This window comes from Empidonax traillii, unplaced genomic scaffold (genome assembly GCF_003031625.1).
Source record: "Empidonax traillii isolate 1590-97213 ecotype Southwest subspecies unplaced genomic scaffold, ASM303162v1 scaffold1045:size364108, whole genome shotgun sequence".
Taxonomy (NCBI): Eukaryota; Metazoa; Chordata; class Aves; order Passeriformes; family Tyrannidae; genus Empidonax; species Empidonax traillii.
In genome coordinates, this window is record NW_020956238.1 from 179,453 (window position 1) to 193,791 (window position 14,339).

The 14,339-nt window shown below is 37.0% G+C and overlaps 1 protein-coding gene across 2 annotated transcripts in view; it reads right to left on the reverse strand.

Annotated features, from left to right (window-relative positions):
- The window catches only part of GABRG3 (gamma-aminobutyric acid type A receptor gamma3 subunit), a 306,909-nt gene that overhangs the window by 145,807 nt on the left and 146,763 nt on the right, over window positions 1–14,339 (reverse strand). Inside the window, exon 1 of one of the 2 annotated variants that reach the window (XM_027904356.1) lies at window positions 2,743–2,987. The exons of the other annotated variant lie outside the window; for it this stretch is intronic. Coding sequence (XP_027760157.1) covers window positions 2,743–2,844 — 102 coding nt within the window. The 5' untranslated portion in view covers window positions 2,845–2,987. Of the gene's footprint in view, window positions 1–2,742; window positions 2,988–14,339 lie in introns of those variants that run through there. 2 annotated transcript variants of the gene reach the window in all.

The window sequence follows — 14,339 nt, forward strand, 5'->3', positions numbered from 1 at the left end:
ATTCTCGCCAATGGAGCTCTGCTTTCTTTTTGTTTTGCTGCCAGAGGAAATTTTCCTTTTCCTCTATTTTTCCCCTTTCCCTCCCCACCTTTTTTCAGCTCTACCTGCTTTATGAAACAGGCCAAACATCTCACTTGCATGGTCCTATGCAACAACAGTTTCTGCACATGCATTTTTTTTTTCCATTGTATCTAAAAATTCACAGCTACAAGGTACAATTTGCAGACTTTGTCATAGGACAGACTGACAACAGAGATGTAAAAGATGAACATGATCAACACATATAAGCTAGAGAATGGTAAATTTCCCTGATTATGCCTTTTAGGGGGGAGGTTGTATAAATTCAATAAATTATTTGTTCTGTTTGCTAGCAATTGTCCAGACAGTTTTTCAGGTTACACTTCAGCAGAATGAAAAGGCATGTTAGTGCTCCTTTACAGACACCTCATGTACCCCTAAAGCTAGGGGTGGAATAATTGGCCTGAACAGGCTAATACCATAATTTACATGAAATTTACCCTTTCTTTCACTTAATGTAATGTTTACTACTGTGTTTTTGTAGGTAAGCCGTGATAGTAGGTATAAATCCAGAAATTAAAATACACATGAACAAACAGACAAAGTTGCATAGGTGAACATATTAAACATGCTGATTTATGCATTTAATACCCCATAGAAGAAACTGTATTTTAATTTTGTATTTGAATTGTGAATTCCAGCCACCAGAGGCTGAGAAAGGCCATGTTACATTTGTTTATGTTCCTCTTCCTCTTTTCAGTCCCTGTAGAAACAGACATATGACTCTGTCACGCAATACCCTCTCAGTATCACAGGTGTGGCTGCATCCATAACAGGGATGGTGTTTGGTGATGTGACAAAAAGTGTATGCTCTACAACACAGGTCATTACAGGAGCTAGGAATAATCCAAAAGAAAACAACTCATTAGGACCCCTGGTAGATAAACTCTTGCTATATCTGAACAAAGGAGAATTAAGGCTATGTGGAAAGTCCAGTGTCTCTTTGACCATTCTGAACTTGGTTTTATTGCTTTTTTCTTTGCCTATTCTTAAGTTTTAACATAACAGTATTGTATTTTTAGTATTTCTATAGTAAGTAAAGGTTGCAGTCTGAACTGAGAACAGTGTTTTTGCTGACAGCCACTGGTTTCTCCCACGCTATTACATTTTTGTCAGCCTTCCAAAGGTGATGTTATAACACCAGGAAACCTAATTCACTGGCACTTAAATCCAAGTCCAAAACACACTTTGGGCCTCTCTTCTCTAGTAGGTAAATGATCAGAAGGTGTTAGCATGTATCCAAATACCAGCAGTAGATTACCTCAGGAATTAAAGCCTAGCCACCAAAAGCATTAAGGACCATTTTCCTTTATAGCTTATCTCACTACCATTTTTCATTGTATGATTAGCTTTATTTTCTCAGGGAAGATGACAGATTTGAATCTGTAGAGACTTTCATATTGATGACATCTTCACACATCTGAAGCATGCAATGTTATGTACAACAGTGTACCTTTATTATTCAAAAAGAACAACCTTAGTTCACCACATTTTCGATGGCAGATCTTGTTTCTTTACAATCAACTCCATTTTAGTCTCTGGAAGTGTAGTGAAATTGTTTGCTACATTCAGCTTCCATAGAGAGGAATATGCCAGACATGTCTATGGGTTTCTCCAAATGCTGAGAGAGTAGAGTTGCTTTTTTTAGCTCACATGTGAGAATCTGTATTTTTAGAATCAAAGACCATTTGTATACAGCTGGCTAATGACAGTTCTGTCTTTTCACAGGACAAGTTTTTGTGTGATATTCATATTTGAGCTTATTTTATATGAATGCTTCATTTTGACTAAATTTAGAAGTAACCATAGTTCCTTCCTAGTTTATCATACATACTTAATGATTTTTAGGATTCGAGATATTCTGGATTTCTAACCCACCAAAAGAAAATAAAGACTTTGAGCTCCTTAACACATTGTCCTGAGAAGGTACTGCAGCTAGATCTGAGCAAAGTGGGCCCTGGGAGCAGTATAAATGTAACACTGTGGTTTCTATTCTGGTAAATTACTTTGGCTGAGAAACAGATTACATTAGTCTGGAAGCAGGGTCATGTTAATACCACTGCCCATCTCCCGTTTTTTATCTTCTTATTACTGCAACAAGAATGTGCCAGCAATGATCATTATTCAAAATATCTCTGCAGTGGAACACTGTAACTTCATTCACCTTAATAAAAGCACTTCAACTCAAATTAAATGGTTCACAGGTCTTTTGAATTAATTAGTTCTGTAAAAAACTCAATTTTTCCTTTTGTAAACTGAGGTCAGAGAAATCAAAGCAACATTTTAAAAAGCCAAGTCAAACTGTTGGTTGCAATTAGTTGCGCTGACTTTTCAAACACTTTATTCTTTTTTTTTTTAAATTAAAAGTGTTTACAATGCTGTCAGAATGTACAATCTACAAAAAAATATTCCCAGTAAAAATAGACATTTCCATATAATATCTGAATTCCAGTTCTCTCCATTAATGTTTTTTAGAAGTCAATGTTACATCAGTACATACTTTACATTAATCTTTCGAATTTCTTCGGCCTTTAACCAAGAAGATAACAGGTATGATATTTATGTATTCACTCTACTATGAAGGGACAGAGGTCATTTTCGAAATTGGCACTCAGTTCTTCTCTTCTAATGGTTTTAACCCTTTGCGTATTTCAGGAAAATTACCTCTATCTTCCCTGACAACAGATACTCCATTCTCAGTGAAGTCAACAGCTTCCATATATTGCTTTGCACAGAGTTGGTACAGTGATCTCCAACACACAGCATCCAATAAGAAACTGCCAGAAGAAGGGTTTCTGTGTTGGTTTTATATACAGGTCAATATAATGTAAGATAAGAAAAGAATGCTCTTCATTTGCTAGCTAATATCTGCCATTTTAAATAGTTATGAATTGTAATGACTCCACTTAGAGTTCAGACAGGACATCAGGTTTCAGTGATGTGACACCTCAAATGAAGGTATCGTGCAACTCATACAATATCCTTCATGTTCTGTTCTACCACTGCATCAGAAGTGTTGTTAATATTCTTCTGATTCTTTATTTTCATTTTTAATTTGATTTTTTTGGCAGCAACCACTGACTACTACAATGAACAGAGAAAGAAGTCAAAACCAGCAAAATTTTCAACAAGACTTCTTCACAGCAGCAGAAAAGTAAAACTGTGTTCTCCATGGAACGCCAAGGTCATATACAGCAAATTGTTCTCTTACTAAGTTGTCTTGTCTTAATGGTACCTGGTTTGCCATAATAGCAAAACAAACTCAAGACTTCTCCTGCTTATACCACATATTCGCACTTTGCCTCAACACATTAACTGAAGCTATACTCCAGAGCAGCCAAACTTTCAAAAGGCATTCTCCTTAAGAAGGGACAACCTTAACAGAAGAAATAGGTCTACATGTTAACATGAGGGGAAATTCTAGGGAAATCTTATTTCCTTTAGTATATATGCATATTTCTGAAACATTATTAAATTTCACTGATGGGAAATTAATTATAAACTTGAAAGGATTGATAGAAATATAATTTATTATCAGTTGTAATGGATTTCATTTTGTTTGGCTTCAGAAGTAAAGTCATGAACCACACTACATGTTAAATTTCCCAGTCTTAGAAACTTCACTGAAATGAAAACTGCTTGAGAAATCCACAATCTGTCCAAATTTGATTATACATGGATTTTTTTAATTATAAAAGAAACAAATTTAAGAAACTGAGAAAGCAGAAATGTGAAGCTAAAATACGATTTTTTTTTCCTGGTTGAAGACTCCTGACATATACAAGTACTCAGCTGAACCTCTAACCACACAATATTACACCTTTTAAGAAATTTTAAATTAACAATAATTTTTACTCTTTCTGGAAAGAGTACATTAAAACTATCAGTTTATTTGTATTTTGTTTGATCATATGAAATTATAAAGCCTCATTTCTGGCAGCTAATGTGTATCTCTGTGTGAAATGCCTTTGTTTTCTTTTTTACCCTCTGACAATGAATAGTTTATTACCAAGAATTTGTCATCAGTTCTTTTTTGCAAATTACCCTTAACTGAATGCTTTATCTTACACATCACGGAAAAAGACAGATTGTTCTATCTGCAAGCCTTCTACTTGCAAGAAACACTCAGTGAAACCTGAAAATTATATCTGACATTGTGTAACTGAAAACCTCTTTATCACCTTCTATGAGGCTATCTTTGAAAATGGCATTTTAAATTTGGGACCTGACAGCATTCACAACTTCCAAAAGAAATCCCTAGAACCAAGAAACAGGTTATGATCCTTTCACAGTATAGTATGCAAGTAATTGTCTCATGTAGAATATTTCTTCCCATTCAAATTTTATAAGTTCTCCTTTAAATCTGAAACATTTACTGAGAAAAACGACTGAATGAGACATGGAAAGCTAGATGGTATTTTTCTGTTATGTGGTTATGTACAGAGCAAGAAGCTAAAGACAACTTTTCTTTCCTACTTCCCATGATTTGTGGACGGGGGACACAACCCAGATTTAGCAACAAAATTACCTGCAAATAACTGTATATAGTCAAGGTTCCAACTACTTGATTTTAGCTTTTTTTATATATATATTCAGATTTTCATAATGTGGTTTCATTAGTGCCTTGAAAATAACCAAGTCAGCAGTGAACTGCTTGCCCTTCACCTGTGTAGGAATGATAATGATTGGGAACACCTTGAAAGTGCCATTGTTTGAGGCATTTGTAGTCACAGAGAAAAATACATGGTTTTCAACCAACTCTTTCATTGTTTAATCAGTCAAAAGAGCTGCCAATCTGCTGTTGAAAATAAATGAAGCTTTTCTCCTTTCATGGTGTATCATTTTAGCCCTGGAAAATACTACTTAACTGGCCCTCACAGGCAGGTAATGGATTTGAATGACTATAGATAATAGTATGGCATGACTTTGTTGCTTCTGCTGCAGCCTTCATATTTTCTGGATTTTCACAATTCTTCACAATAAAGACAACAATATCAAGATTCTTTTCCTTAGAAAAAATGTGAGAATTTCTTGCATGATACTTTCCAGGTTTTTTCCAATGCCTACTAGACAACACATTATTACCCCAAGACTCATTTCCCCATAATGTAGGATGTCCTTGGACAAATACTGCTATCTATTCTTATTGATTCAGAATTTATTTCTCTAGCGCTTCCAAAATGGTGCTTTTTTTGTTGTGTTTGGTTTGGTTTTTTGTTTTGGTTTGGTTTTTTTCATTGTAGAGCCTATATATTGATTGGTGATGGAGTGATACTGTCTTTGATTAAAGCTGTTACTGGCATTTGTATGAGGCTGGTACAATCAACTGAAAATAGCTAGACAATTAGAGTCCAATTTAGATTATGATTATTCTGTACCCTCCCATCCCCCTTGTATAACATGCCAACATACCACAACACACCAAAAACACTGTTCCCATAAGCTTGGAACTAATCTAATAAATTGCGTAAGAGAAAAAAACATCCTTTAGTTACCAAAGGGCTTGGTTTCACCGAAGTGGGTATTCCTGTTTGTAAGTCTAAAACTGTTCTGGAAGTAAGTATTAAACTTTGGTTTTATAGTTCAGTTCAAACCATTCAGTATGAACCATTCAGTATGCTTAAAAAATTAATAATGGTAGAATGCCTTACATGCAAACAGTGCCACAGAAATTTTAAGCATTACGGTTTAAAAGGGGACATGGGATGGGGCTGTTCAGGGAAACAGGAGAGAAATGGAAGAAAAATCTCTGAAGGGTGGGAATCTCCCCCTTACTACACTCAGCCATAGGCCACAGGTGAACACACAGAGAGATGTTCTTTCTTTATGCCCTTGTCATGCTTGGATTAGAAGTACAAAGAGAAGGGTTTGAGATACTGTATTTTAATAGGAAATGTCCCAAATATTAAAGTGACAGTCATGATGTCTGTTTATTTAGTCTGCAATTTGATGCACTTGAGAACATTCAAAGAGCATAATCTCTTGAGAGTTTGAAGTTCATTTTCAATAAAAGTATATTTTTGCAGCCCAGCTCACCACTGAAAGGAAAGTTCAATCAACAACTGAATTGCCAAAATTACCCTGCAAGGGCTGTCTGATTGATTCAGCTGCCTCTTTAATTTTGTGACAAATGAGTGAAAGAGAAAATGCTCTGTGAAGTATGGGGTGAGTGGTTCCCCCTTCCTGAACCAGTACATTCACACACTTGATATAAAAAACCCCAAGCAACTGTCTGGAGCACTGTGCACCTTCAGCTTCCCTGATTCAGCCCATCTTACCCTGGGCTAGAAGGAGGAGAGAATTGTCCTCTGTCCATTGGAACATCTTCTGAACAGATTTTTGATAATTCGAAGAGGTACAGGCCATGCTCTATTTTTGATATCGATGGAAATAAATACTTCCACAGCAACTGCTACATGATGTGTGCTGTTTTTCCCCAGATTGCATGGTGCACAGATAATAAAAAGCCAGGAACTGTGGCAGTTCCAGGAGAGCCCAAGAAGGCTTACTATGTTACCTTAGCACTATCACTTGACAGCTACTGACTGTTTTTTCACCCTATGTGCAACTTGCCTTCTAGTTTCAAAAACTGGTAAAAACTTCTCAGGTATCCTGTGGAAAGAAACTGAAAGTACAGGAATGGCCTACCATTTCTGCAGCAAAGCCATTTTGAATTTTACATAGTCTTATTTTGTGGAAATAACGCAAAAGGAAATAAATGAAATCTGCTGGAGAAAACCCAGTAAAATAAAGAGTGTATTTAATATGCAGCATATATTCAAAACTCTTGTGGTATCATTAAGACCAGCACAAGCCTTCTGGGAGAACAGGAATTCTCACGTGTGAGTCCTGAAAGTTTGACTTGCTTTCAGCACAGCTTGGGATGAGAGGAGTAGCACCATTAGGGCTGCCTGTAACTTTTCCTAAAGTGTCTCTGCCAGACAAGAACTTTATGTTTTCAGAGGCTGTCCAGAAGCTAAATAGGTGGGATTTCCTTCACGCTGCATACAACACTGGGTTTTGGAGCCTGAGAGACAGCATGTCAGGGATCACCTTCCCATTCGCCACTAGTCTGCCTTGTTTCCACTTTCTGTTCTTCTCCTTCTCCAGATCCTACCCTTATTCCTAGTAGTCTCTATTCAGAGTGGAAAATCTAAGAAAACACTTTCTCACTTTTGGGTTTTTTTCTTTTCTTAAACAGAATTTATCTTTCCCATCAGCGTTAAGGCTGTACCTTCAAAAGATCCCCAAAAGAACTGCATAAAGAATGATTAAGTTTAGAGTCGTAATAAAATATATAACTTTGAAAACCTTCAAAATCTTTTTATGCCCAGGAAGAGTTTCAATAACTTGCTCAAAAGACTTTCAATAACTTGCTCTTTTGTGAGAAGTTGCTTTGATACTTTTATAGTGTTACAGGCATGATAGTTTCATGGAGAAAATCCAACAAAAAAAGCAAAGTCAACATTGAGATTGTCACCACAGATATAAGGGCTATTCAGGTTAGAATTGTCAAAATATTTCAGCAAGTGGTCTGAATTGTCTCCATATGAATGCTGAATTCTTTGAATGAGAAAAATAGAAAAAAGCTCTTCTCATCACTGCCTCAGCAGGAATCCTGGAGTAAGAAGGATGGAAGCTTGCCTTCTTCACTACAGTATTGCCCTTTGCCTGCTCAAGGGATTATTTCACTGATTGCTTGCTATTATAAAGAGGGAAAGACAGCTAACTTCACACTAAAAATAAAGCATGCAGTTATCATGCAGCTTTTCCTTTCTCTGAGAAAACATTTGTCTGTCTCATTCTGTCTATTTTGGCTCTTTGGAGGCTAGCTCCAGTCCTCCTGTATTTCAAATAAATTCTTACACTCAGTTAAAGGAAGAGATGGAGATTTTTGTTTTGGCCCATCCCCTGACATTCCTTCATAACTTCTCTTCACTCCGCACCTGATGGATTATCTCTTCTACTTTGATCAATCATATAATCAGAAACACAGCATGAAATTAGAAAGAATGCATTTCAAAAAAAAAAAAAAAAACAGTAGTCAATCTATTCTCTTCCCTTTTGGTGGAAGACTCCTCATACTTGTTAAATACTGCTGCTTCCCATTTCTTTTTGGACTCTTCCATTGGCTTCTGTTTCTCTTAAAGCATTACCAAAGACATCCTGATTGCTATGATCATTCCACAACTGCATTTCCACACCCTCTTCTCTTGATGTGTCAGAAAGGCTAAGGTTCATGTCCTGTTTCAGGTAGGCCCTGCTGAGAAGCTTTGCCTTTGATGAGATATAAGTATATGCTCCTAAATTGGGCTACTTTAGAGAAAGGGATGTCCAATGCATGCAAGGCAGTCACAGAGGAAGTCACTTGGCAGCAGGCAGACTTGATCACTCTCATCTGATGAGCAATGTTACTCAAAGTGCTTATCAGTGGTATTGACAGAGAAAGCACAGTGCCCACTCTTACTTGTAATTTAAGGCTTTACTAGGACAGCAGACAGGATGGAGTCTGAGAGAGAAAGAGAGTGATTCCAAATGCATAATTTAAGAAAACAAGGCTGTTAACTTGTGAATTTAATATGACCAGTGCACAAGGATAAACTTAAGTCCTGTGGAAATACGAAGAAATAACAATGAATAATCTCTATCAGAAGAAACAAAGAAAGAGAAAAGTAAAAGTCTGTGGATATATGTTAATTGAGGTACTTAATATAACAAAGCACATTATCAAGATCTCCTAAGAATACTTGATATCTGAAAAAAAACTCCATAAAACAACTCATAAAGATACCCAGTAGTATTCACATACTACAACAAAAGATGTTGTTTAGTTCTTGAGGCATTACCTTATTCAAAACAAGAGCTAAATGTCCCTGTTCACAAAAAAAAAAAAAAAAAAAAGCATTCTCAACAACTACACACAAGAAGACTTTATGTTCATAATCTCTATTAAAGAGCCTCTGACCAAAGAAGTGGAGGAATATTTTGAAACACCTTTTATACCACAAGCAAGCTAGAAAAGGAGAGGTTACTATGATGTTTTTATGTGTACTGCCATTCTTAGCACAAGATTAGGTGTAAAGGAATGGGAGACAAAGCAGTGATGAAAAAACAGACACTCATCTCAGGGCTGAGGATCAGGTACAGTGATGGTCTCACAGGGAATTGTGAATAAGAGGCAAGATGGTAAGGAACATTTATGAGGAGCAAAATAGCAGGTGGCAAAATCAGATGGGTAAAAGTCCTGTTCCAGCTGTTCCCCTCCAGTGTCATTTTTAGGGTAACTCCTGAGGCAACATTGTATCTTAAGAAATCAAATGCCACTCTACTATAGTACCGAAGTGTCCCAATCTTACAACACTATGATTGGGGGGGGGGGGGGGGAAGTTGAAATTTTCTTTTTCTTTCTCAGAAGCTGAGATATTGAGGAAATTTTTTTCTTCTCCAGGATGCATCAAGGTTACAGCTCACCAGAGATTTAAACCCTGTTATTTCAAACCCTCCCCCATTTCAAACCATCCTGCCACCCATTAGTGAACATTTTCAAGGGTCAAAATAAATTCCACATATAATTCCAAATTTGTTGAGCTTTTCCTCAAAACAAGCACTAACTCATTGATTGCATCCCCACAGCTAAATAAAGGGAGACTACACACATAGCTCAATCACCACACACCCAATCATTCACCTTATTTCATTGCCAGCTGACTTCCTTACTCTATTCCTCCCTGTAAGAATCTGCCACAGAGGCAGCTAAAACTTAGAAATGGAGAACATACCAGTTGGTGCCACTCAGTCCTGGAGACAAGTATTTGTCTCTGGACAGTTCTGTGATCTGGATAAGTCTATCCTGCTGAATCAAACTCTACATTTATTACAACACAAATAGGAACCAAAAGGGCAGTTGAAAGTGTTGGATGACAGAAATCAAGGAAATGAATGAAACAACAGTGAGCACGGGAGTTATATCATATATTCACAGGGTGTGAATAGGTGTTACATTTTAAAATATAATGTACAAAAAAGCTGACTGTGCAGAAAGTAGTAGAAAAAGATCATCTGTAAAAACCCTCATTTGCATTTGAGGGAAATGCTCTAAAAATGAGAAGATGACTGCTCTGCCACATAGGCACAGAGAGACACTGTAATGAGAATTTTAGCTGTGTGCAAGCCTTCCTTGGCCTCCAGAGGAGCCAGGGCAGCCCTGCACGCTCTGCACTGTTAGCACAGGCAAAACCAGACCCCTCTCTGCTTCTGCACTACTGGGAGATTCGTTACGGGGAGGTTGAGAGTGTTTATTTGAAATATATAGTCCCTAAGACTGTGCTGGCTGCCCTACTAGGCTGAACCTAGCCATCCCACATTTCCAGTTTCAATTCACAGCTTACCCCTTCAGAGGAAAACAAAGCAGGCAAATGTATTTGGATTTCACCCAGGCTTTACAACAGTAGCAGAGGCATTTCAACAGGAGGAGTATCTGGAGGCCTTTCCTTGCCTCAGTTTCTTCACCTCTTGTGTATTATTTATTTATTTATTTATTTTGTTCTGGTTTTGTGGGCAATTCCCTGGGGTCTATTCACCCAGGTCATGCTTCCTATCAAGGCTTCTTTTTTTGTGTGGTTTGACACTCAGAATTAGTTCTGTCTTCCTTTAAGACTGTTATTTTTTGAGTCAAAGTTCACCAAATTCTAGTTCCTCCTAGATTTCAGTCCATTCTTTTTTGATATGAGACTTATTAAAACACTGGTAATTCTTCGTTGTCTGTAGCCAGGGGAAAAGTGACACCAGATGAAATAGCAGATGGCTGATTGCCATCCACTGGGCCATTCAATGACAGCAATTTCAGGAGTCCAGCCTGTTCCTACCAGTTTTATATGGGCATATTATACTCACAAACTCCATCACTCACCAGTTGGGGAAATTCAAAAGGAGACTATCAGAAATCTTCAGTACTTGATATCACTTTTCGTAAGACCTATCTTGCGAAGGGAAAATGAAATACAGCCCTGTAAGACAAACTCACTCCCTAACTCAGCATCTCTTCTAACACCGCACAATTAGTAACTTATACTGGAATATAGTTTTTTACACTATACTAGAAAGAAGAAAAAGTAATACTACTACTACTAGTGGACTGGTTATATTGTCATCAATTAAAAGAGATTTAAATGGGTGCACCTTCTGTGGAAAAAATACTTTATCTCCAGTGCAGTTTCACATTCTAACTGGAAATGAAGAAGGTAATATACATATACATAGGAGATACATATACACAGCTGATAACACAAGTGCTCCTGCTATGCTGCGCCTAAATTCCCCAGCACCAGGCAGGTAAGTAGACATAAGGGTAGCTGCATCTCCAACCCCAGTGAGGAAGGCACTCCATCTGTTGCCATGGTAACACTCCCACCACCTCTGCTCGCTCCCCACCCCTCCATTGGTCCCCTCCCTGTTGCTGTGGTAACCACTTGATACCAGTCGTGCTTCTCCCACCCCTGCATGCCCCTGGCCCCGACTGGAAACCCACCCACCCTTCAGCCATGGGCTCAGAGCACACACTGACATCAGCACCATGCAGCTGGAAATTTAATCTGGGACTTATAGGGAAAGCACCGGTTTCTTTCAGACAGAAGAGGTTGTGGAGGTTCTGTTTGCTTTGTTTGGATGGATTCACGCAGGGATATGCTACAGTGGAAAGCCATGAGGTCAATAGAATGCTTGTATGCCTCTTTCTGTGGTACATGTATTCAGGCTGATCTTTGCCCAGGAGTTCATGTCACTGATAATTTACTTTAAAGCAAACTCTTTTCCCATATTTTTTTTCCCATATTTTTTTCCTTCTGTTATCTAATTACAGAAACAGTAATATTGAACCAGCCACTTTTCTCTAACTCAGTGTTTTTTGCCTTAGTCGGTTTGCATTTCTTTGATTTCTAAATACTGTTCTTAAATTAGTAGAGGTTTTATTATTATTTCTATTTTCTTTTTCCAAATCTCAGTTGAAGAAATATGGAAAAAAATGTTTTGCTCAGAATCTTGAAGCATTTCTTTCTGAATCCTCCTAAAAGTTCTCCAGCCTTGAACACTTTCACTGCAAAGATATAAACTGGGAAAGATTTCCACCATAAGTTTTCTGAACTTTTCTTGAACACTTTAACCTTTCCCAGATTCTTAAAGCTTCTTTCACCACAAGAATAGGACAAATCTTTCATGCCCTATCCAACTACTGAACCTTAGCAGACAACTGGAAGTCCAGCAAGAAGACATGTGGAAGTCCAAGGGCTAACAGTAGTTTCTGGTTTTACCTGATATCTATACACATTTACACTGTTTTCTTCATTTCAGCATCTCCAAACTTGTAGCAGGAGAGAAAAACTCAGCTCTAATTCAACAGCAACTTATGCCAACATAGGAAAAAAGAGATCTCTTTTTCATGTCACTTTTCTATTTCACTGTTGTTCTCTAAAACATGTTTCACAGTGCCCGGCTGTGAAATGTTTCATGCAACAATTCATAAATATGTACATATGTCAGCTGCCATTAGTTAAAAAAGCTTGAGGAGGAAGTCTAATGCAGTTTATATCTTTCTCTAAACCCATAAAGGAGAACACTCATCAGAGTTGCAAATTGGCCACCTGCTTCAACTTTGCTACATTTGAATTTGGTAACCTTCATAAATAAGTGGCATTACCAGTTTGGGAAAAATTAGTGATCAAATATCAAACCAAATAACTTTCTCATCTGAACCTTCATTTCAGGTTCTTTTCATCTTGTTCTTAATACAACACCCAAGTGACATGTAGTCCACACACTGATGGATAAGGAAGGTTAATAACAAACATTATAACAACATTCAGGGACAACTCAGCTTAAGGCTGGTCTAAATTATATTTCCAGAAGGATAAAGCCTCAAGTCTGGGAGTTAGACAAGGTTCACTTTAGAAAAAACTTATTATAAAATACAGTTCTATTATGTGATTAGAGTTTCTACACCAAAATCATTTTAGTATATTGCAGGTGAGGTTCTTAATATCATCAGACATTATGGGATTGGACTTGCCTTATTATAGAAATCTATTTTCAGTACATATGGCAAAAGCAATATCAATATCAAGTAAATGACTCAAACCAACTTCATAATTATTGTTTTTATTTCAGTCAAAAAAGTACAGCCATTTCTGAGTATGAAGTTATAATAGCAACATTATCTTATTTAATATTATAAAAAAAGTTCTTGCAGACTCTTGAAAGCAGTTCTTGCATCAAGAACACAAAAGTTTCAGGAGGAGTAGCCTAGTTTTAGGAAACATAACCTTTTCTATACTGAAAATTTGTCCAAACTGTGACCAAAAGAAAAGGAAACAATCAAACAAACCCAATTCACAGTCTGTATATTATTGGTAGACATTTTCTAGATACTTGCAGCTACATTTCTCAAAGAATCTGTCAAAATAGAAAATTTTCTGACAGTAAACAGGACTTTCTTTGTAATCATTGCTCTGAAGTGCTGAGGCTTTACCTACAGAGAAAAAAACCCAAATATCCTGTCTTTTCCAAGCTCTACATTCTTTTATTTGCATGCACTGTGGGTGGAGTACAGTTCTTTCTGGTTTGACCTTAACAGAATCCACTTAAACTTCATTGCAACACTGCCAACCAGGTGAAAGAGAAAATGAGAGAACTTGTCCAGAATTTTGAGTTACACAATTTCACTGAGATCACTGCATCACATAAGATAATTCAGAGGATGTTCACTCTTTGCTATTTGCAGTGGAATATGGCATGGAGAAATCCCTGTGACTATGCACACAGGTGTTCCCAAATACATGTATATTGTTGTGTTGTTGCGGTAAATACTGAGTAAAATGAGTAGACGGTTTCGACAAATGCTAGGAAAAAAAGAACACAGATAGGATAAGAAGAGATTTCTGAGACAAATTGTAGCAATTCTGGATTATGACAGATACAAATTTCTATCAGAAAATGTACAAGTAAATTATTCAGGTTTTACCAAAACAACAACAATAACTTAAAACATTTATAAAGCATTCTTACTTTTGCAAAACCTAGGGAGTCTTCACATTTGATAAAAGTAAGTTGACTCAATGGTTGCATTATGAATAAGTCCCCTCAGAGTGGACTCAGATTTTCTTCCCTTTTTTTTTACCCTATCATAAGCTAAGTATTTTTTTCCTAACAGATATTTATAAAGTACAATGGACAGAATTTAAGCTACTCATTTAGAATTTTCACAATACTCA